The sequence below is a fragment of the Lipotes vexillifer genome, unplaced genomic scaffold (assembly GCF_000442215.2).
Source record: "Lipotes vexillifer unplaced genomic scaffold, Lipotes_vexillifer_v1.1 scaffold647, whole genome shotgun sequence".
Lineage (NCBI taxonomy): Eukaryota > Metazoa > Chordata > Mammalia > Artiodactyla > Lipotidae > Lipotes > Lipotes vexillifer.
Genome location: NW_006793865.1, coordinates 1,507,036 through 1,529,833, shown reverse-complemented (window position 1 = coordinate 1,529,833; position 22,798 = coordinate 1,507,036). Strand labels below are relative to the sequence as shown.

Sequence of the window (22,798 nt, the reverse complement as noted above, 5' to 3'; positions counted from 1 at the left end):
GGAAAGAGTTCAGAGACTGGATACTAATCAGATGATCCAGAAAAGGAAAAACTGAAAAATTGGACCTCATCAAAATGAAAAACTTTTGCTCTGAGAGAAACTTGTGAAGAGAATGAAAAGATGAGCTACAGAGTGGGAGAAAGTATTTGTAAGCCATATAGCCGTCAAAGGACTTGCCTCTGGAAGATCTAAAGATCTCTCAAAACTCAAGAATAAAAGAACAATGAGAAAACAGGCAAAAGACATGAAGAGACATTTCACTGAAGGGGATATACAGACGGCGAACAAAAAGATGTTCAATCTCATTAGCCATCAGAGAACTGCAAATTAAAACCACAACGAGATAAATGAGTAAAATTTTAAAAAGTGACAGCACCCAAACAATGGTAAGGATGTGGTAAAACTAGGTCACTCATACACTGTGGTGAGAATGTAAAATGGTATAGCTGCTATGGAAAACAGTTTGAAGTTTCTTAAAAAACTAAACATGCAACTACCATATGACCCAGCAAATACATTCCTGGACATTTGTCCCAGAGAAATGAAGACTTATGCTCACACAAAAGCCTGTATGGAATGTTTATAGCAGCTTCATGCATGATAGCAGAAAACTGGAAACAACCCAAATGTCCCTCAATGAGTGAATGGTTAAATAAACTGTTATATACCATGGAATGCTACTTAGGACCAAAAAGGAACAAACTCTCCATACACACAACTTGGACAGCTCTCAAGGGAATTACACTGAATGAAAATAATCCAATCTCAAGAGGTTATGTACTATACGATTCCATTTATATAACATTCTTGAAATGACAAAATTATAGAGACGTAGAACAGATTAGTGCTTTCCAGGAGTTAGGTCGGTAGGCAGAAGGGAGGTACAAAAGGGTAGCATGAGGGATCTTTGTAATGGAACTGTTCTGTACTGTGGCAAATGTTCCAGAAATCTATACATGTTCAAATTGCATAGAACTAACTGTGAATACACACACACACACACACACACACTCACTCACACATCAATTAGTGCTTGTAAAACTGGTGAAATCTGAATAAGGTAGGTGGTTTGTATGAATATCAATTTATTGGTTCTAATGTTGTACCAAAGTTATATGAGATGTTACCACTGGGAGAAACTGGGTGAAAGGCATATGGGATTTCTCTGTACTGCTTCTTACAACTGCATGTGAATCTACAATTACCTCAAAAAATTTTTAATATCTTAAAAATAATAACTGATCTGAATCAAGGCTAGAGGGTTGCAATAGAAAGTCTTATAAAGCAGGGTTCCCCAACCCCCAGGCCGTGGGCCAGTACCAGTTCGCAGCCTGTTAGGAGCCGGGCCACACAGCAGGAGGTGTGCAGCGGGCAAGGGAGCGAGTGAAGCTTCATCTGCCGCTCCCCATCGCTCCCCATCACTCACGTCACCGCCTGAAACCCCCTGCGCCCTGATCGCTGGCATTACCATCTGAACCATCCCCCCCCTGCCCCCATCCGTGGAAAAATTGACTTCCACGAAACAGTTCCCTGGTGCCAACAAGGTTGGGGACCGCTGTTATAAAGCACTTTTCAGTATGAACCTATGTGGGTTACTTACTAATTAAATACGTGTGAGTTCCCAGAGTTTTGAATCAAAGGGAACCTATATTCTTTCAGATGGGTTACAGTGGGTAGGAAGAGCCCACACATCACAGACCCACATACCCACACATCCACTCTGAGGTTCAGTTAAGTTCCCTATTTAAATAGCCATGAATGTAAAAGCTTGTTAGAGCCAATGTGGCCACACAGGCAGAAGCAGATGGAGCCCCTCTCAAAATGTCCTCCTGTGGCTTACAGTCCCTGGAGGGGGCACACAGCTCAAGGTGGGATATTGCCAGACTGGAAAAAATAAATTTTTTCCTTCAATATTGTCCTTTTTTTTTTTTAAACATCTTTATTGGAGTATAATTGCTTTACAATGGTGTGTTAGTTTCTGCTTTATAACAAAATGAATCAACTATCCATATACATATCCCCTCCCTCTTGCGTCTCCCTCCCTCCCACCCTCCCTATCCCACCCCTCTAGCTGGTCACAAACCACCGAGCTGATCTCCCTGTGCTATACTGTCCTTTTATACATTGGCTGGACTCACGATTTTGGAAGAACTTACATACCAATCCACATGTGTCTGTTTGAGGAAAAGTGAATGTTTACAAACATCCACTGTCCCTGGATTCTGAGCCAAATTCAGTGTCAGCAAGGACATATCTTCACCGTCATGGGGAAAGCAGTCATCTTCCAGATGCAGCAGCATAAACTCTGCCTCCAATTTTCCCATCGTTACTACAAGCCCATTTCCCTGAAGGATCTTGGGAACTATAAACCCAATCCTCTCATTTAAACAATGAGGAAATCCAGGCCAGAGAGGGGAGTAATTCAGCAGGTTTTGGCAGAGCAAGGTTGTGATGCAAGGTATGCAGCTACTAATCCAGGAATGGTGGTTTCCAAACTACTGAAGACTTCTCTAAACCTTCTGTTTGAATAACTGCAAAGAATTAGCAATTCACCTATCAATGGTTATCGCTTATCTATCTCCCCCACCTCACACTCCCACCACCAGGAAGGAGACAAACACAGGCAGAGACCCTCTCCTTCCAAGATCCCCAGCTCTCCTTCCTCGTTTTACTCTCTGGCCACTTCTTGGGCTCCTTTATGGGCTCTTCTCTTGCCCTGCTTTTGGCTCACTGTTAGTTCACTCTCAATCACAGTTGTATTTTGGGAAATCACCTGTACACTATTAACTCTCAAATCTCTCATTCCAAACCTCTCCTGGAGTTCAAACTCATGTACCCAAATCTCTTGATGGACACCCCCTTTCAGATGGCACCACAGGTACCCACAGCTCAGCTCCCTGAAATCCTTTCTCCCCACATTAACCTGCTATTCTTCCTGCATCCTCTTAGTTACAGGAACCACCATCAGTGTCCTCCTGCTGGTCTCCCCTCTCTCCTTATTCGGCACCCCAATCTGTCATGATGTGCTGCTAACTTTACCTCCTCTCCATCTTTACTCCCAACTGCCCTAGCTCAAACCCTCATCATTTTATGCTTGGATTAATTCTTACAGCATCTCTTAACCGTTCTCCTTCTTTCTTCTTTCTTCTCTTTAAATCTATCCTCCCAGGACTTCCCTGGTGGTCCAGTGGTAAAGAATCCGCCTTCCAATGCAGGGGATGTGGGTTCGATCCCTGGTCAGGGAACTAAGATCTCACATGCCGCGGGGCAACTAAGCCCGCACACCACAACTACTGAGCTCGCGTGCCTCAACGAGAGAGCCCACGCGCCCTGGAGCCTGCGCACCACAACTAGAGAGAGAAAACCCACATGCCACAACTAGGGAGAAGCCCACACACCACAAAGAAGAGCCCACACCACAATGAAAAAACCCGTATGCCTCAACGGAGACCCTGTGTGCTGCAACTAAGACCCGATGCAGCCAAAAAATAAATAAATAAAATAAAAAATTAGATGAATCTATCCTCCTTGCCATTGCCAAGTTAATCTAGCCAAAATCAAAGTCCGCTCATATCACCATGTAAGACTCAAGACCCTTTAAAGTCTAACCTCCAGGAAGCCCTCCCTTCATTTTCAACCTCATAGTTTATGTTCCAGCAACATTCAAACTGCCTGTATTACCATTTCCCCCAGGCCCACGCACACGTTATTTTTCTCCTTCCTTTCTTCTGGCTGCTTGCTCTGCCTAGAACACCTCCTTTCTCTCATCATTTACTCCCTTTAACTTACTCAGCATCCATTAATTCTTTAAGATTCAATTGGGGCATTTCCAAGGAGCATTCCCTGCCCCCAACCTGGAGTAGTTTCCTACAAATACATCGTGTGCATCTTGGTTCACAGCACTTGCTGCACTAGGTTAAAATGTTAAAACTGTGTGATGTTATTCTCAGAGCTGTCTGAGAATCTGTTCCTGGATTATAACCCTCAGTTTAGCTCAAATAAAATTCCCTTTTTTTAATCTTCTTAACTTGATAGTTAATTGAATTTTCATTGACATGAGAAAAAAAAATATTGGCCCAAAGTCTACCCCCAAATCTTGCTTGCTTTCTCCCTGTTGCCTCTGTCAGTTCCTCTTACAGACAAAGCAAGTGTAATTAACTGAGTTGCTGGTCATTTGTAGCTGGGTGCCTTGCCCTTGTGCAGAACTTTCATCTACAGTATGTGGCATTTAACACAAGTTCAGTGCTTACTGCTTGTCTGCTAGATGTCGTGACTCTTCCAGGAAGTTTGAATTAAGCACCACTTTTTTCAGCCTCCTCAGCCTTTTTATCTCCAAGTCTCATAAGAGGTTAAGTCCAACACTTTCTCAGTTTCTTGAATGTACTTGATCCCAGGAGCCTTGGTTAGTGTTACTAGCTACACCTCAACACCATGCAGCCCTCAGCACACACAAGATATAGAAGAGCTTTGGAGAGATCACACTGGCACACAATGAATAAGGGGAGACTTGTACAGTACTAAACATTTCCTATAAAGCAGTCTCGTCATTATTCGAGCTTGTCAAAACAAACCCCCATCCAGACAAATTTTTTTCGTATTTCCTTTGAAAACAAAAATAGATTTCCCTTTTTGTTCTTTCATCATTTTTTCTCACCTCATTTTCTAAAACAAGTCCAATTCACTTCCCCTTTCCTATTTATTTGAGTATGTGACCTGATTGGACAGGGAGGTGACCTAGAGGAAATCAGTGGTGGCTCGCAGAAAGAGTCCCAAATGGGAGAGAGAAGATGATTTTGCAAGAACATGGCTTTTTTTATAAATTGTTCTCTTTGTAAGCTCTCTCTTTACAATGAAAAATAAAAGTCATGTATTGATTTCCTTGAGAATTTGTGGTTCAACGCACAATCTGATCACGCTCTGCTAGCCAGGTTTAGGTTCCTGGAAAAAAGAGAACAGGCAGAGAGGGGAAAAGCAGTAAAGAAGAATAACTCATCTGATGATCAAAGGAAGAGATACTTGATTTTTTAAAATATTTATTTATTTATTTTTGGCTGCACTGTGTCTTCGTGTCTGAGCGTGGGCTTTCTCTAGTTGCAGCAAGCGGGGGATACTCTTTATCGTGGTGCGCGGGCTTCTCATTGCAGTGGCTTCTCTTGTTGCGGAGCACGGGCTCTAGGCGCGCAGCCTCAGTAGTTGTGGCGCACGAGCTTAGTTGCTCCGCGGCATGTGGGATCTTCCCGGACCAGGGCTCGAACCTGTGTCCCCTGCATTGGCAGGAGGATTCTTAACCACTGCGCTACCAGGGAAGCCCGAGATACTTGATTTTTTTTAAAAAGTGATGAATGTACGAATTCATTTACCATATTTTTGACATTTATCTTGAAAAAGCAGCAGTTCTATAGGTTATAACAGACCAACAAATCACCCTGGGGGCAGGGAAGTCACCAGCCTGAATTGCCAGAGTTAACAGGATTTTAACCCCAGAGGCTCACAGAAGTGAACCCAACACTAAATCACTCTGAGACCAAGAGGGAAATTCTCTGTGAAAAGTCATCTCCCTCCCGTCTGTCAGCCCTACTGATGCTCCTTCAAGCCAGTCTGACACCCGCAGGCTCTACCCAACAATGGCACAGCGACCTGGGGCCCATCTGGCTGGCGTCATCCCAACTCACTCCCAACCCACTTTTGTCTCCATCCTGTTCTTAAAACAAGTCTCCAACTTCTTATGATTCTAATCTTCTCCTTCAGGTTTTTTGTTTTCTGTCTAGGACTTTGGCACAGTTTCCTCATCTGTGAAATGAGTATTATAGTAACAAGTTTCCAGGCTGTTGTGGGACCTGATGATGATGACAATGATAAGAATAAGAATGATACTGACAAGTAACACTGATGGAGTGGCTTCTACAAGCCAGATACGAGGCTATTACAAGAATTAACATGTTTGATTCTCATAGCAACTCTAGGAAGTAAACATTTACCAAATGAAGAAATGGAGACACAGATAGGTAACCTACCAAAGGTTACATGACTAGAAAGAGGGGAGGACTGACTATAAACCTGTGCTCACTACAATGTTAACTGCTCACAAGAGTAGGAGGGAAGGGAGCAATCCTATCCGTAACCCCAGCCCAAAATTAGAGCAGGGAGGCCATTGAATGAGTTGGTCTAAAGTGGAAAGGGCTAAAGGTTAAGTTTGTGTCCGAGTCCTTGAGGGAGAATGGAAGTTCAAAGGATAAGACTAGGTCATAAAGTGGAAATGAGAATTTGATTTAGGGCTGGATGGAGGCAGGATAGGACAGAGAGCAAGCTGGCTCATCTCTGAAGCCACTCTGATTGCTTGGTCCCTGATGTCTTTTTTTTTTTTTTTAATTTTTGAAAACTTTTTTATTATGGAAAATTTCAAACATATACAAAAGTGGAAGGAGTAGTGTAATAAATCCCCATGAATCCATCAGTTAGCTTCAAAAATTATCAACACATGGCCAATCTCATCTCACCATGATGTCTTAATATGCTAGACAAATCTTTCCAGCTCATGGTTTTGTGTACCTGAGTTTCCACTGGTCCAAAATATGACCCTCTATTCTTTGAGATGTCTCCAGGATGCTCCCATATTAGTATTGCATCAATAAATTAGTAATTTATTCTCAAAATGTGATGAAATTCCACAGTGGCTTTTTACATGGCAGTAACTGACATAGAGAAACTGTATTTTATGTATGTAGGTTAATCACCAAGTCTCTGGAACCCACTACAGAAAATGAACTCCAAAATGGTATTAGCTGTCAGGTATGACTTTGAATAAGAAAGATGAGAGCCATAGAAAGTCACTGATGGAAGAGACCTACCTCAGTGTTCCCCACCTCATGTCACTTCCCACAGAGCCTCAGAGCCATCTCTTTAATGCCTTTCTCTCCATTTCATCTCTCAGTTTGGAATCAACCAGAGAGTCCCACAGGATTAGATCCAAACCCCTTTATGGGGCCACAGGCTTGTCATGACTTGGCCACTTATCTTCACCCACTGACTGCTGGCCTCACTCATTCACTCTTTCTCTTATCTGTTATATACCAGTAGGGCTAAGTGGCAAGCAACACCAGACCCAACCTCTGCCAGACCCAGTCTTACACACTAATGGAGGAAAGCGTGTCAGGCAAATAGATGTAAAGTTACAACTTGGATATGTGCTATGAAGGAGAAATGCAGTATTGTGGGAGTATATAATAAAATATTACCGGGCATGGACATCAGGGAAGGCTTCCCCAGCCAAGAGACACTTGAGCTGAGATCTGAAGGATGAAGGTGTTAACTAAGTGAAGTCAGAAAGGGAGACAGTCCAGGTAACAACAAGACCAGCAGCAGGAGAAAGCATGATAAGTAGAAGACTATCACTCTATCTCAAGAGCAAGGAGGGCATAGTAAGTGATTAGAGAGGGAATCAGAAAAACACTGGATTGCTTTAAACCAGGGATGGGCTTTGGAAAGGGGTGTCAGGAGGGTAGAGATAATCAGATTACCATTTTGAGATCATCCTGGCTGCAATGAGAAAACAAGATCGAAAGGAATCCAAGCAGACCAGAAAGTACATACAACTATAGCCCAGGAAAGAGAGAACTGTATCCTGAATTAAAGTGATGTAAATGAGACGGTCAGAGAAAACTGTCAGTACATGATGATGGGCTGGATACGGGGTGGAGGGGGGAGAAGGAGGTGTCATGGATGCCTTCTGGGTCTTTGACTCCTACAACAGGAAGGATGATGATGTCACACACAGAGACAGGTAACACTGGAACAAGACCAGGTGTGAACGGAGGTGGGCAGGTTTCGATCGGCTGTTTTCTCTCCTGCCTCCGACAAAATCTCATTGTTTCCTTTTTTCACAACAAGGTTTCTGAGCCTCCCATTTTGTGGTTCATGATCAGTGATGTGTTCACAGCCCCTCACAGATAAATGGTCTAGCATATATGCATGCTTAGTGCTTAGTTTAAGCACTAAGGCTATTGTCCCTATTTCTAGGTTCCCCTCCCTGGGATGTCCTTCCTCACTGGTTAATTTCTTCTCGTCCTCTAAAACCCAGCATAGACATCCAAGTATCCTTCCTTATCCCAGGTACTCTTTTGCTTTTCTTTGTATTCATGACAAGCTCAACTTGAAATTTTCTATTCTGTGCCTTTGTGCAGGAGATGCTAAGCTCCTCAGAATCAGGAATACAACGTTGATTCATATTTGTATCCTCACCAGCTAGCACGGCATGTGACATATAGTTGACGTACCATAACTTGCTTCTCATTTACAGATGAAGAAAAAAGGAGGGATGGAGCAATGATGTGACTTTCTCAGAGTTACCTACGGGATGATGACAGAGTCAGGACTCGAACTCAGGTCTCCTTGCTCAAGAGCAGTCACCTCCCAATACCTCACACTGTACTTTCTGCCTGTGGCTGTACCCTGATGTAAGTTAAGGGCTGGAATCATTGCTGTTTGCTGTTGATGGGGCTGCTCATTAGTCCAAGATGTGAAGAATAGCTAGAGCCATGATCTGGGAATCAAGAAAATGAGAATTGTGAACTGCAACTCTCCAATGGGCTGGCCATTCTGTTGTCAAATTATGAACCTTGTACCACTTGGAGATTCTATAAAAGCTTGAATGAGGAAGATATTTGGCAAGTGGGAGAGAGGAAGCCATGGATTTTTGCAGCAAATCATGTGTCTCTTTGCACTGGCGAAATGAGGAAGGGAAGAAATAAAACAGTGTAACTGTGATGGGGTCAGAGAGGTAATGGCCAATCAAGTTCTTTCAAAGGATTCCACTGGAAGCAAGACTTTGGTGGCATTGTTTCCTGGAATGAAGAGCTACAGAGTTAAAAGGGGCCCCAAATCCACAGAAGCCACATGTTGAGCTCCCACTAGTGCTGCTGTTGAAACTGCAGAGGGTAAAGGTTTTTCCTTCCCACACCCAGAAGAACCTTCCTTTTTTCTCCCTGTAGCTAAGCATGCATATATGCTAGGCCATTATACAGTAGTGAAAATTTGTCCTCCAAGGTATCCAGGTATAATTTTCAAACAGTTAAAAACATAATTCTCATACAGATATATAGTGAGCACATGTTCAAGATATATTTAACTCACTAATAAGGAGACAAGCAAGATGGCAAAGCTGGTTCAAAGGCAGATACATGAAACTGATGCAAATATAGTCAGTTAAAAAAAAAAAAGAATGCTGGCCTAAGACTGCTACATTAGATACAAAATTATATAATGTTCCACAGACGAATAAAACCATAATCTTTGGAGTCATCTTCTTGCTGGACACAAATCATTTCCATCTCTACTGTCCAAAACCCATTTGTACTCTATCAGTTTCCTGCACGTTAACACCTAACTTTACCATGTCTAGACCCTAATCAATCATGAATAATAATCAAACAAAGTAACATTCCCATAGAGTGAGATAGGTCATGTTAGACACTGAAAGGACGCATAGTTTTTGTTTTGCCTGGTTTCTAAGTTTTGGGTAAATTTTCTTAACAAAAGGTTTACAGGAAGGGAAATAATATATCCATCGGTATTCCAAGATACCCACAGTATATCTTGAGTGACTAAGGGAAACAGGGGTGGTAGAGGGGAGAAAAAGGAAAAAGGATCAGACTCCAGAAATCTTTGTTTTAAAATCTTCTGCCTGGAGGCTTCTACTCAGAAAACAATCAACCCCGCCTTGAGCCTTCTGACCTCAGATCTCTTGCTGATGAAGATTTGAAGGATGCCCTTCACATATCTCAGCTGCTGGCTGAGTGCTATAGATTGTAAAGTCATTTCATCAGGTTGGCTGGTTCAGTCATTCACTAAATTTTACTTCATTCATTTATTTATTCATTCATTCATGGCCAGGCACTGTGTTCAGTGCTGGAGACAAAGCCAAGGATAAAGGGACATAGTTACCGCTCTCATGGAATTCACATTCTGATGGTGGCTGAGATAAATAAGAAAAGAGTAAACAAATACACAGACTGTTAATGAATTGCAAGAGTGGTATCAATAAAGGAAGTAAATCACTTTCTGTGATGGAGAACAGTTAAGTGGGACCAGCTTTGGGTAGGCTGGTCATTGAGACCTCTCTGAAGAGGCAGCATTTCAACAGAGGCCTGAGAGGTGAGAAGGTGCCAGCCACGAGCAGAGCCAGGGCAGGGGTGCTTCAGGCACTGGGAACCTCAAGTGCATAGGCCATGAGGCTGACGGGGGCCTTGCGTGTTCTGGAACCTATGTGAAGTCCAGTGCGGGGGTGGGGGGGGGCAGAGTCGGGGGATGTGGGGTAAGCGAGGCAGAGAGTGACACAAGGAAAAAATGGAGAGGTGGATGGAGGCTAGACCATAAATGTCTCTGCAGGATGCAGTAAGTAATGCTGAATTTGTTCTAAAAACAACATAAATCCATTAAATAGTTTTGCTCAGTGGAGCAACTCAATTTGTATTTAAAATTGCCATTCTAACTGCTAGGCAGAGATTGGATTAGGGTGCTGGGGGTGTCAGGGAAGGCTTAAAATAGGAAGAGCATTTGGGATCTCACTGTGGTAGTCTAGGCAGGATATGATATAAGCCATAAACCAACAAAATGACTGTGGACATGATGAACAGTGGGTGATTTTGAGATGCACTTTGAAGGTAGGAGCACGGTGGGCCTTGCTGTGGAACGTGGAAGATAAGAAAGGAGGGAAGCAAGAGTGACTCCCAGGCTTATGTAACAGTGCCCAATAGCGCCGTTTACTGAGATGGGTAAGATGGAGGGTAGGGGAAGGGTGGAAGGCAGGGCTGAGATGATTCGGGCAGGGAGTAATCGAGAATTCCACTTTGGACTAAGTTTCCAAGTTTAAGTGGATTAGAACACATCCAGGTTGAGATGTCAAATAAGCAACTGGATGTAAGTCTGGAGCTCAAGTAGGAGGTCTGGGCTTGAGGTATCAGTTGAGTCTCAGCATACACATGCTCTCTAAGTCTCTGAGAAGAGATAAAATCCCCAAGTAAAAGTGCGGAGAGACAAGTGGGCCCACATCCGAGAGACATGTATTAATATGCAAGAGGTAAATAAACGGTGTAAAAGGTTCAGTATTTCCATGTCTCTCCTAACTTTTATTGAAATCATCCAGCCATAACATGATTTAGTCTGTTTCCACTGTGGAACATTCTTAGTCACTGCTGTCAATCTGATTTGTGAGTTACTAGATACAAAGACCGTCAGGTGATTTCAAGTCTGTATATCTTGGAAACGTTCTCTATCTCCCACTTGACATCCCTGAATTCCCAAGAAAATAACACGGAGGGGCTTCCAAACATCTTTCTGGTACCCTTTCTTGTCCATGCACAGCTCTTCTGAAGGAAGCAGGTAGGGAGTGTGAAGACCCAGGTCACAAGACCCGTGGGGAAACTATTCCTTACCTCTTCTTCCTCAAGTAGAATGAGCCGAACCACAACGATGTGAATTGCATTGCCAATGCTTGGGTTATGGAACAACCCGGTGACCTAGAGTCAGAAACGGAAAACCGTTAGCCTCACATGAACAGAGAACAGATAAATGCTGGAGGAGGGGAAAAAACAGAACTGTAACGTACTTGAAATAATTCCTTATCTTACAGATCAGGAATTTTGGGTGGAGTGCAAAGATGAGTGAGATACGGCCACGTGGGAAAGCAGGAAGCATTACAAGGCAAAACGGAAGCTTCAAATTAGGGGTCCTTAACTTTACTCCAATTCTAGCTCCAACTACCTTGAAGAAATCATGTTCTAGCTCTTTGTCTCAGTTTCCTCATTTGTGAACTTATATAAATCAGTGAGGAAAAAATCGTACTAAAATGATTGAGTCACTTGATAAGTAACTAGTAGAAAATGTACATGGTACATTATAAGTTTTCCTAGGATACATGTTTTTAAGAGAAAGAATAATTTGTCCTTGAATATCTAGGCATGGAATATATTTATAAATATACATACAAATATATACATATATCTATATTAAAAGGACCAGGGAATTCCCTGGCAGTCCAGTGGTTAGGACTCTGTGTTTTCAGGGCCAAGGGCCCGGTTCAATCCCTGGTCGGGACACTAAGATCTTGCAAGCTGTGCAGCCAAAAAAAAAAATTAAAAAAATAAAGGGGGCTTCCCTGGTGGCACAGTGGTTGAGAGTCCACCTGCTGATGCGGGGTACACGGGTTCGTGCCCCGGTCCGGGAAGATCCCACATGCCGCGGAGCAGCTGGGCCCGTGAGCCATGGCTGCCGAGCCTGTGCGTCCAGAGCCTGTGCTCCGCAACGGGAGAGGCCACATTTAAGGCAACATTTAAACAAGGCAAATCATCCAAAAAAAAAAAAAAAAAAAAAAAAAAAAGGGATCAAAAGAAGGTCTCTTATTTGGGGAATGGAGCATCTCTAGTGGTATATATTCACCAGCTGCCCCTGTCCCCACGTGGTCTGACGTACCATGTTCATGATGGTGAGGATATAGGACTCCACATTCTCGCTCCCATGGTACTCAATCATCTTCGTGTCGGCCACCACCAGTGTCTCCACCCACCTCTCCTTGCTGATGGAACGCCGAGAGAGGCTTCTGCCTGGCAGCTTGCTCCTCTCCCACTTCTCTCGCTGTAGCTCTTGCTTCTGGGAGGTGCCAAGACTGTCTAAACATTAACCAGAAGATAGGGGGTTCATTCTCTATCTCTCTCACATATTACTCACTTATGTTTATAAAGATGCAAGGCTGCAAGTTTAAGTTATGTTTAATAATGCGTGAATACAACGTTCTTATCTATTTGACTGGAATGGAAGAAGAGATCAGTTTAAATGAATATGACCCAGATAAATGAAATTGGAATATGACAGAGAGGTTCAAATGTACTGCTCTGAAATAATTATTACCTGTTTCATTAAATAGGTCCCTCATTAAAAAGATATAATCAAGAATGGGAACTTTCTTCTCCTTCTCCGGCTCCATCTCCTCTAAATTGTTCAGGGCTTACTGAATGCAAGGCAGGGTACTAGGCTTTAAAATGCTAAGTTGCAGGACTTCCCTGGTGGTCCAGTGGTTAGTACTCCGCACTCCCAGTGCTGGGGGCCTGGGTTCCATCCCTGGTCAGGGAACTAGATCCCACATGCTGCAACTAAAGATCCTGCATGTGGCAACGAAGATCCCACGTGCCTCAACTAAGACCCAGTGCAGGGCTTCCCTGGTGGCGCAGTGGTTGGGAGTCCGCCTGCCGATGCGGGGGATGCGGGTTCGTACCCCGGTCCAGGAGCTGCGCCCAAAAAAAAAAAAAAAAAAAAAAAAAAAAGACCCAGTGCAGCCAAATAAATAAATAAATATTTTTTAAATGCCAGGTTGTTTATCCTCATGAACATCTGAGGTGCCTACTGCTATCTCCATCTTGCAAATGTGGAAACTGATGCTCAAAGTGGCTGCTTAAATAACTCCCCAAAGTCACACAGCCCATAACATCCGTGGAAGATCCAGGATTTTCTATGCCCTAAAATCACGCGTTTTCATATACACCACACTGCCTCCCACAGAGTAAATATGCATAAAACTGCGGAAATGTAAGCTGGAAAAGCTGCACGTGGTTCAGGATATCCTACTTCACGAAGGTATTTTTAAAAAGCTGGAAAAGATCTAGCGAAGCACAGTAAAACTCTCAAGGTGACTCGTAGGTTTAAGTACGGAAAAGACAATATATGAGGATCATGGTCTGGAAGGCAAAACCCAGCAGAGCCTATAGAATCATGAAGAGAATTAGAATCATTCTCAAACTCCCAGAAGTTTGAGAAGCTCCTCCTTGAAACCTGAAAGAGGTCTATTTAAAAGCAAAATAAGATCACACATTGGGAAGCTTAACCCACGTGGTGGTCAAGTCTAAAAGGTTTCCATGGGCTCAGAATGGTTTAGAGAGTTGACAAAAGATCAATTTACCAAAAGAGTAAATAAGGAAAGGAGCCTGGGCTGATGGGGAAGCAGAGTCTCAGTCTTTGAAGATTTCTATCAGGAAGACAGCCACACACCTGCTACCTACTCTCATCGGCACCCTGGACCGCTGGCCGGGGCAGAACAGGAGAGCAGAACAGCAAAGCTCACACCCCCTTCCTCCTCTCTGGTGATGGCCACCCAGCCTCAGCTTGAATACTTCTGGTGCTGGGGGCATGCACCAACCCACAGTTCTCTCCTGCAGTGAGCTAGAACCTCCTCCCTGGCATTTCCACTTATTAATCTGGTCCTGTTCTTCCGAGCCGTCTAGAACCACACCTCCTCCTGAGGCCCTGCCTCAGACATGGAATAAGGACAACTAAAACCATATCCTCTCCTCTCCCCACAGTGCTCTCTGGATTGTACAGCTGATTACACTGGTTTGCTACGTAACCCATCCTGGTTCCTCATTTTTCCTTTCTATGTGAAGTTAGAACACACTACACTGAGTAATATTTACAAAAGAAATGACACATGACCATAGGGCTAAATAAATTCAAATTCTATTATTGTGAGTTTTCCTTGAAAATAATAAAGCTGTACTTTGATATGAGACTTTTGAAAAATAATTCAGGATTGCAGAAACCTTAGGGGGAAGTGCTGTGAAGACTTACAAATGGGGAGACGGTTAACCCCTCATCTGCGGCAGAACAACTTTCTATCTTCCTTCTCCACTTACTTTGCATGGATAAGTATGACTTCCCTAAGGACTCTCCAGAGAGTTGATTGATGGTTTCTAACTTTGAACCCCTACTGACCTCCTGTCTCTCACCCTTTCATCTCTTTTTGAAGCTCATGGGAACATTTTCAAACTACAACCTGTTTCCAAATCTTTCTGCACAAGCCAGGGAACCAGTCACCCTGAGCCCAGGTGGGGTCTGTGCTTCTGGGAGGGGTGTCAGCAGACTGGGCTAAGTAGAGGAACCTTACCAACATGGGTGAGGTGCAACCTCCTTCTCTTGGTCTCCTGTCCTTGCCATGTGGGGATGGGTCTCCTCCAAGGTGCAAGGATGCTCAGTGCTCTCCACAAGCTCACCTACCCGGGCAACCCAGTGCTCTCACAAAGCCCTTGGTCACATGGTCCCCTCCTCTCCCTTGGCTCCACAGGCTCTGCATCCCTTCCCTGGGCACTGGCCCCCTCATATAGCCCTCAGCTCACTGCAGTTGGCCGACACCATGCAGTATGCAGCCCTTTGATTAAAGAGGACCCTGTGCTCCAGGCTGCAGCTTTGGATCCATGGCTGGCTGTGGTTCCCCCCTCCCACCTCCTCAGGCCCAAATGTGTCTAAGGTCAGGAATGGCAGGAGGCCAGCACAGGTAAGACACTGGTATAATAAAGGCGATTTCTCTGCTTCTCCCAGTCCTTCCTTTCTTTTCTCACTTCTCCTTCTCTACTCTCCCTCCTCTACCTTTTATCTCCTTGATATTAAGAAACAGAGTTTAAAGCCCATCAGGTTATCTTCATTTTTCCAGCAAATAGGTGAGTCACTCAGTAAATGGTCTTGCAGGAGGAAACATGCAAATGAGAGACGGGGTCTGGTAAAGACAAATATCAAAAGGTTTTCAACAAGACTATACCAAGCACGTGCTAAAGGCCAGATCCTGTGCTAAGCACTCTATACACAATGCTTCATTCATTGTGCCAGCAAATCCATCTGATAAGCCCTAATATTATCACCATAGTACAGATGAGGAAACCAAAGCTCAAAGAGGTTAAATAATTTTCCCAGAGTCACATAGTAAACAACAGAGCCTAGATCCAGCCAAGTCTGTCTGATGACAGCAACAACAAACATTTATGGACCAGGCTCTATGGGCAAGCCCTACTCTACCTTCCTAGGAATAGAGGCAAAGAAATAAGTGACATGATCTTTGCACTTATGTGACAGTCAATCTAATTGTGGGTAAGATAACAAGAACAAATGAAAATGTCATGATCAGGTTTCAAATAATTCCCAAGGAGAGAGATATCAGTTCTATTACAGATAGTGCCAGAAGTGGTGGGATTTGAACTGGGCCCTGTGGGGACTGAGTTGGGAGACAGGACTGTACATATCTAGGCTGACTTTGCTGAGTCCTGAGGAAGTCATCCCAGACTTGGCTAAGAAATTTTATAAACTACAAGAAGTCAGCCCTACACATTTATCTTCAAAGCCTGATGACAAAGCTGGACAGTCCTTTGGGGGCAGGTGAGGTGCCAACAATTCTGGGAAGCTCCTATCTCCCCACCCCACCCCCCGCCCCACTGCCCCTCAAACACACACACATACTATCTTAGCTCAGACTGCCACAACGAAATACCATCAACAGAAATTTACTTTCTCATGGTCCTGGAAGCTGGAAGATCAGGATGCCAGCATGGTCAGGCTCTGGTGAGACCTCTTTTCCTGGCTTGCAGACAGCTACCTTCCCACTGTGTGCATGTGGAGAGAGAGAGGGATCTCTTTTTCATGCTCTTTTTATATGGCCACCAATCCAATTGGATTAGGACCCCACCCTTATGATCTCATGTAACCTTAGTTTCTTCCTAAAAGCCCTATGTCCAAATACAGTCACACTGGGGGTTAGAGCTTCAACATGGGAAATTCAGGAGGACACAGTCCATTCCATACCACACACACTCTGTTTAGAGATCCCTCTTCTGGGCTGGGATAGCTTCTGAGCACTTTCTACCCTGCTGTGATATCCTGCTGCTTGGGAAATGTCCAGTGAGGCTTTAAGTACCTAAAGGGCCAGAGCTCCATTAGCTTGGTATCCAGTGCCTAATACTGTGCTTGGCAAACAGTGACATCCAGTAAACGCTTGATTCATGGGTGAAGGAAAAACTAAAGATGAATTGGAACAGATTTATGAATCACAAATCAAGAAGAACTGCAAGAGTTGTTTACTTTTCTCCCTGAGAGGACTGTTTAAGTTAGAGGATTCTCCACACTGAGATTGGGAAGTGTTTGTTTTAAGGGAAGAAATCTAGCCAAGTGGGCAGTGTAAGTACAGATGATTTCCTGTCCTGACACAAGACTGACTTCCCTAAACCGGCAGCTAAGGAAGAGCAGGGATGTGTCCAGGGTCCACTGAGATGTCCACGACACCCTGAACACTAGCAGAGCAAAGGCCCTGAAGATCCCTGGGAAATACAAATAATTCAACTTTTTTTTTTTTTTTCTCCTTTCCCAAATGCTTTAGGCAGCTCTTCACAAAGCTCGCTCTCATTTAGAGCTTTCTCAGGTAGCCGAGCCTTTTAACTGCCGCCTCTGTCTTAGACTCAGGGTCACCTTCAGACAGGAACAGACCAAGCCTTGAGGAAGTTGCCTGGAGGCAGCTAGAGTATTATCAGGTAGCAGGGAGAGTGAACACAGAGCAGAAGACTCTGGAAATTATAGTTTCCTGGGCTTTCAAGGGTGCCTTAGGGAATTGCTCCAGGCTCTGCCTCCTACCCCAACTCATCTCTTCCCTCATCTGGATTCTCTTCTGCTGCCTCATACGCAGAGCTCCCACGGAGAAGGAAGGTTTCTGACTAGCTTAGAACTGTTTACCATTAATCGGAAATTGGCCATGAATTGTACCGACTGCCAGGTTTGAGATCCAGTTTCCCCCAAGAAGATCCTCTCAAGTTAATATTTGCCAGGCCACACTCTATAGCTTCCAGATAAGTGAGCCCTAGTACACTTGTTCCCACCTTCCTGCCACCGGCATGAGTGAGTTTCCTGAAACACAACTCAGCAAGAACACAAACACTAATGGCCACTTCTGACGGAGCGCCTATCAAGAGCCAGGCCTGTGATGAACATTTTTTCAGATCTGACATTTATTACAGTCACCCTTCTGTATCCACAGGGAATTGGTTCCAGGAGCCCCTGCAGATGCCAATATCCATGAACATTCAAGTCATTTATATACAATGATATCATATTTGCATATAACCTACGCACATCCTCCTGTATACTTTAAATCATCTCTAGATTACTTGTAATACCTAATATAATGTAAGTGCTATGTAAATAGTTATAAATACAATAACATGCTATGCAAATAGTTGCCAGTGAGCAACAAATCCAAATTTTGCTTTCTGGAATTTTCTAGATTTTTTTTTCTTTATCTGGAGTATTTTCCATCTAAGGTTGGCTGAATCTGTGGTTGGCTGAACCTTCAGATATGGAGGGCCAACTGTATTTAATTCTCAACAAGTTTTGAGGTAAGTCTTATTATTGCCATTTTTAAGTGAGAAAAATGAGATTCGAAAAGGTTATATTTATTCAAATTTGTTCAAAGTCTCATAGCCACTAAGCAGCAGGTGAGCATTTTAGGTGAGTCAGTCTGAATATTATTTAGATTGGTGGCATAGAGATGGGGGTGGAATTCCCAGGCGCCACTTGCTTGGAAAAGGGAAGAAGAATGTCTTAAGTCTGCCAGGGCCTAGACACCTTGTCCAGGCCCACTGTTGACTCACTCCCTATGGGTCTGGTCTGAACCACTTCTGCACTGAGCCACCTGCAAGTCCCGTGACCATGGACAAATGTTCTAATCACCGGTCCCCCCAACTCCACCCCAATGTAATGAGGAAAATGAACTGAACTGCTACTTTAAAATTTTATTTCACTATGGAACCCTTTCTTCAAACAAAGATTATGCAAAAAGCAAAGAAAAGAAAGTGGCTCTGATCACTGGGTTGTGGCAGATGACCCTGAGGGGGATTCCACACAACACAACTTTAAGCCACTAGATACCACCATCTCTCAGGGACCTGTCAGCTCTGCTGTTGTCAGAGTTGAGCCAACACATCTTTCCATTGCCCATGCAAAACTGTCAGCAGCTGGCTGCCATCAAATACTTGCAACCAGATCCCCTTCTTGGCAGAACACTGTAGCCTTTCCCAACAGAGCTGAAGGTCAGTGCTGGAGCCATGTCCTTTAGCAATGATGGCTGAGCTGCCAGGCCTGTTCATCTCTTCAGACTGGCTTTGGATAGATTTTAAATGCCACAGCTTTTGAACAGCAAAGGAAACCATAAACAAGATGAAATGACAACCCTCAGAATGGGAGAAAATATTTGCAAATGAAGCAGCTGACAAAGTATTAATCTCCAAAATTTACAGGCATCTCATCCAGCTCAATAACAAATAAACAAATAACAAAAAAACAAACAACCCAATCCAAAAATGGGAAGAAGACCTAAATAGACATTTCTCCAAAGAAGATATACAGATTGCCAACAAACACATGAAAGAATGCTCAACATCACCAATCATTAGACAAATGCAAATCAAAACTACAATGAGGTATCACCTCACACCAGTCAGAATGGCCATCATCAAAAAATCTACAAACAATGAATGCTGGAGAGGGTGTGGAGAAAAGGGAACCCTCTTGCACAGTTGGTGGGAATGTAAATTGATACAGCCATTTTGGAGAACAGCATAGAGGTTCCTTATAAATCTAAAAATAGAACTTCCATATGACCCAGCAATCCCACTACTGGGCATATACCCTGAGAAAACCATAATTCGAAAAGAGACATGTACCACAATGTTCACTGTAGCCCTATTTACAGTAGCCAGGACATGGAAGCAACCTAAGTGTCCATCATCGGATGAATGGATAAAGAAGATGTGGCACATATATACAATGGAATATTACTCAGCCATAAAAGGAAATGAAATTGAGTTATTTGTAGTGAGGTGGATAGACCTAGAGTCTGTCATACAGAGTGAAGTAAATCAGAAAGAGAAAAACAAATACCGTATTCTAACGCATATATATGAAATCTAAGAAAAAAAAAAAAGGTCATGAAGAACCTAGGGGTAAGATGGAAATAAAGACACAGACCTACTAGAGAATGGACTTGAGGATATGGGGAGGGGGAAGGGTAAGCTGTGACAAAGTGAGATAGTGGCATGGACATATATACACTACCAAACATAAAATAGATAGTCGGAAGCAGCTGCATAGCACAGGGAGATCAGCTCAGTGGTTTGTGACCACCTAGAGGGGTGGGATAGGGAGGGTGGGAGGGAGGGAGATGCAAGAGGGAAGAGATATGGGAACATATGTATATGTATAACTGATTCACTTTGTTATAAAGCAGAAACTAACACACCATTGTAAAGTAATTATACTCCAGTAAAGATGTTAAAAAAAAATGCCTCAGCCAGGGAGCTTATTTTCACTAAAAAAAAAAAAAAAAGTTTACCTCATTCACTGGGGACTAAAAATATTTTTACACTTCGGTAATAGACTATCCATTTCTCAAAACTGGTCACTATTAAAGTAAAAACAGCTGTCTTTAAAGACAAACAAGTGCAGTTACATAAACTAAGTGTTAGTAACTAGTATACGTCAAAAGCAAGAATCCCCCAGGTTTAGGACTGTGGACATAAATAAGAGAACCTGAAAAAATAAAATGAAATACACTCTCCAAAGGCTGACTGGTCTTGCCTTACAAAGCCCTAACTTTATTCAGAACATGCCAAAAAAAAAAAAGAGGAAATGATGGACCATTTTGGAAATGTGAAACTTCCCCAAATCACAACATAATCAAATCAAGTATAAGTGAAAGGGAGGATTTAAGATCTCTCTGGAGAGTCAATCAGAAAGAGAATTTATAAAACAATTTACTCCATTAGTATATTATTTAATTAAATAATTTAATTTTTAACATCTTTACCAGAGTATAATTGCTTTACAATGGTGTGTTAATTTCTGCTTTATAGCGAAGTGAATCAGCTATACATATACATATATCCCCATATCTCCTCCCTCCTGCGAATCCCTCCCACTCTCCCTATCTTACCTCTCTACGTGGTCACAGAGCACCGAGCTGCTCTCCCTGTGCTATGCGGCTGCTTCCCACCAGCTATCCATTTTACATTTGGTAGTATATATAAGTCCACGCCACTCACTCACTTCATCCCAGGTTACCCTTCCCCCTCTCTGTGTCCTCAAGTACACTCCCTACATCTGCGTCTTTATTCCTGTCCTGCCCCTAGGTTCTTCAGAACCTTTTTTCCTTTCTTGTTTTTAGATTCCATATATATGTGTTAGCATACAGTTAGCATACAGAGAAGGATGGGTGTTAGCTGTTCTCTAAATGTTTCATAGAATTCTCCTGTGAAACCATCTGGTCCTGGGCTTTTGTTTGTTGGAAGATTTTTAATCACAGTCTCAATTTCAGTGCTTGTGATTGGTCTGTGTATATTTTCTATTTCTTCCTGGTTCAGTCTCGGAACGTGCTTTTCTAAGAATTTGTCCATTTCTTCCAGGTTGTCCATTTTATTGGCATAGAGTTGCTTGTAGCAATCTCCCATGATCCTTTGTATTTCTGCAGTGTCAGTTGTTACTTCTCCTGTTTCATTTCTAATTCTGTTGATTTGAGTCTTCTCCCTTTTTTTCTTGATGAGTCTGGCTAATGTTTATCAATGTTGTTTATCTTCTCAAAGGACCAGCTTTTAGTTTTATTGATGTTTGCTACTGTTTCCTTCATTTCTTTTTCATTTATTTCTGATCTGATCTTTATGATTGCTTTCCTTCTGGTAACTTTGGGGGTTTTTTTGTTCTTCTTTCTCTAATTGCTCTAGGTGTAAGGTTAGGTTGTTTATTTGAGATGTTTCTTGTTTCTTGAGGTAGGATTATATTGTTATAAACTTCCCTCTTAGAACTGCTTTTGCTGCATCCCATAGGTTTTGGGTCATTTTGTTTGCACTGTCATTTGTTTCTAGGTATTTTTTGATTTCCTCTTTGATTTCTTCAGTGATCACTTCGTTATTAAATAGTGTATTGTTTAGCCTCCATGTGTTTTTTTTTTTCTTTTTTTTTTTTTGTGGTACGCCGGCCTCTCACTGTTGTGGCCTTTCCCCTTGTGGAGAACACGCTCCGGACACGCAGGCTCAGCAGCCATGGCCCATGGGCCCAGGCGCTCCACGGCATGTGGGATCTTCCCGGACCGGGGCACGAACCCATGTCCCCTGCATCGGCAGGTGGACTCTCAACAATTGCACCACCAGGGAAGCCCTGTCCTCAATTCTTTTTTCTTTATTCTGCCCTGCAATAGTTATTTCCACTATTTTATCTTCCTTATTCGTTCTTCTGCCTCAGTTATTCTGCTATTGATTCCTTCTAGAGAATTTTTAATTTCATTTATTATGTTGTTCATCATTGTTTGCTCTTTAGTTTTTCTAGGTCCTTGTTAAAAGTTTCTTGTATTTTCTCCATTCTATTTCCAAGATTTTGGATCATCTTTACTATCATTACTCTGAATTCTTTTTCAGGTAGACTGCCTGTTACCTCTTCCTTTGTTTGGTCTGTTGGGTTTTTACCTTGCTCCTTCATCTGCTGTGTGTTTCTCTGTCTTCTCATTTTGCTTAACTTACTGTGTGTGGGGTCTCCTGTTCTCAGGCTGCAGGTTTGTACTTCCCGTTGTTTTTGGTGTCTGCCCCCAGTCGCCGAGGTTGGTTCAGTGGGTTGTGTAGGCTTCCTGGTGGAGGGGACTGCTGCCTGTGTTCTGGTGTATGAGCCTGGATCTTGTGTTTCTGGTGGGCAGGGCTGCATCCGGTGGTGTGTTTTGGGGTGTCTGTGACCTTATTATGATTTTAGGCAGCCTCTCTGCTAATGGGTGGGATTGTGTTCCTGTCTTGCTTGCTGTTTGGCATTGGGTGTTCAGCAATGGAGCTTGGTGTTCGTTGAGTGGTGCTGAGTCTTAGTGTTGAGATGGAGATCTCTCAGCGAGCTTTCACCATTTGATATTATGTGGAGCTGGGAGGTCTCTGGTGGACCAATATCCTGAACTCGGCTCTCCCACCTCGGAGTCACA

General features: G+C 43.2%; 1 protein-coding gene across 1 annotated transcript in view; it reads right to left on the bottom strand.

The window, feature by feature from the left end:
• ADAMTS12 (ADAM metallopeptidase with thrombospondin type 1 motif 12) overlaps nucleotides 1-22,798 on the bottom strand; it is a 409,046-nt gene that overhangs the window by 157,736 nt on the left and 228,512 nt on the right. Inside the window, exons 4-5 of the mRNA XM_007466839.1 lie at nucleotides 12,466-12,662; nucleotides 11,430-11,513 (exon numbers count right to left, since the gene is read on the bottom strand). Of these exons, the coding sequence (XP_007466901.1) occupies nucleotides 11,430-11,513; nucleotides 12,466-12,662 (281 nt within the window). The remainder of the gene's footprint in view (nucleotides 1-11,429; nucleotides 11,514-12,465; nucleotides 12,663-22,798) is intronic.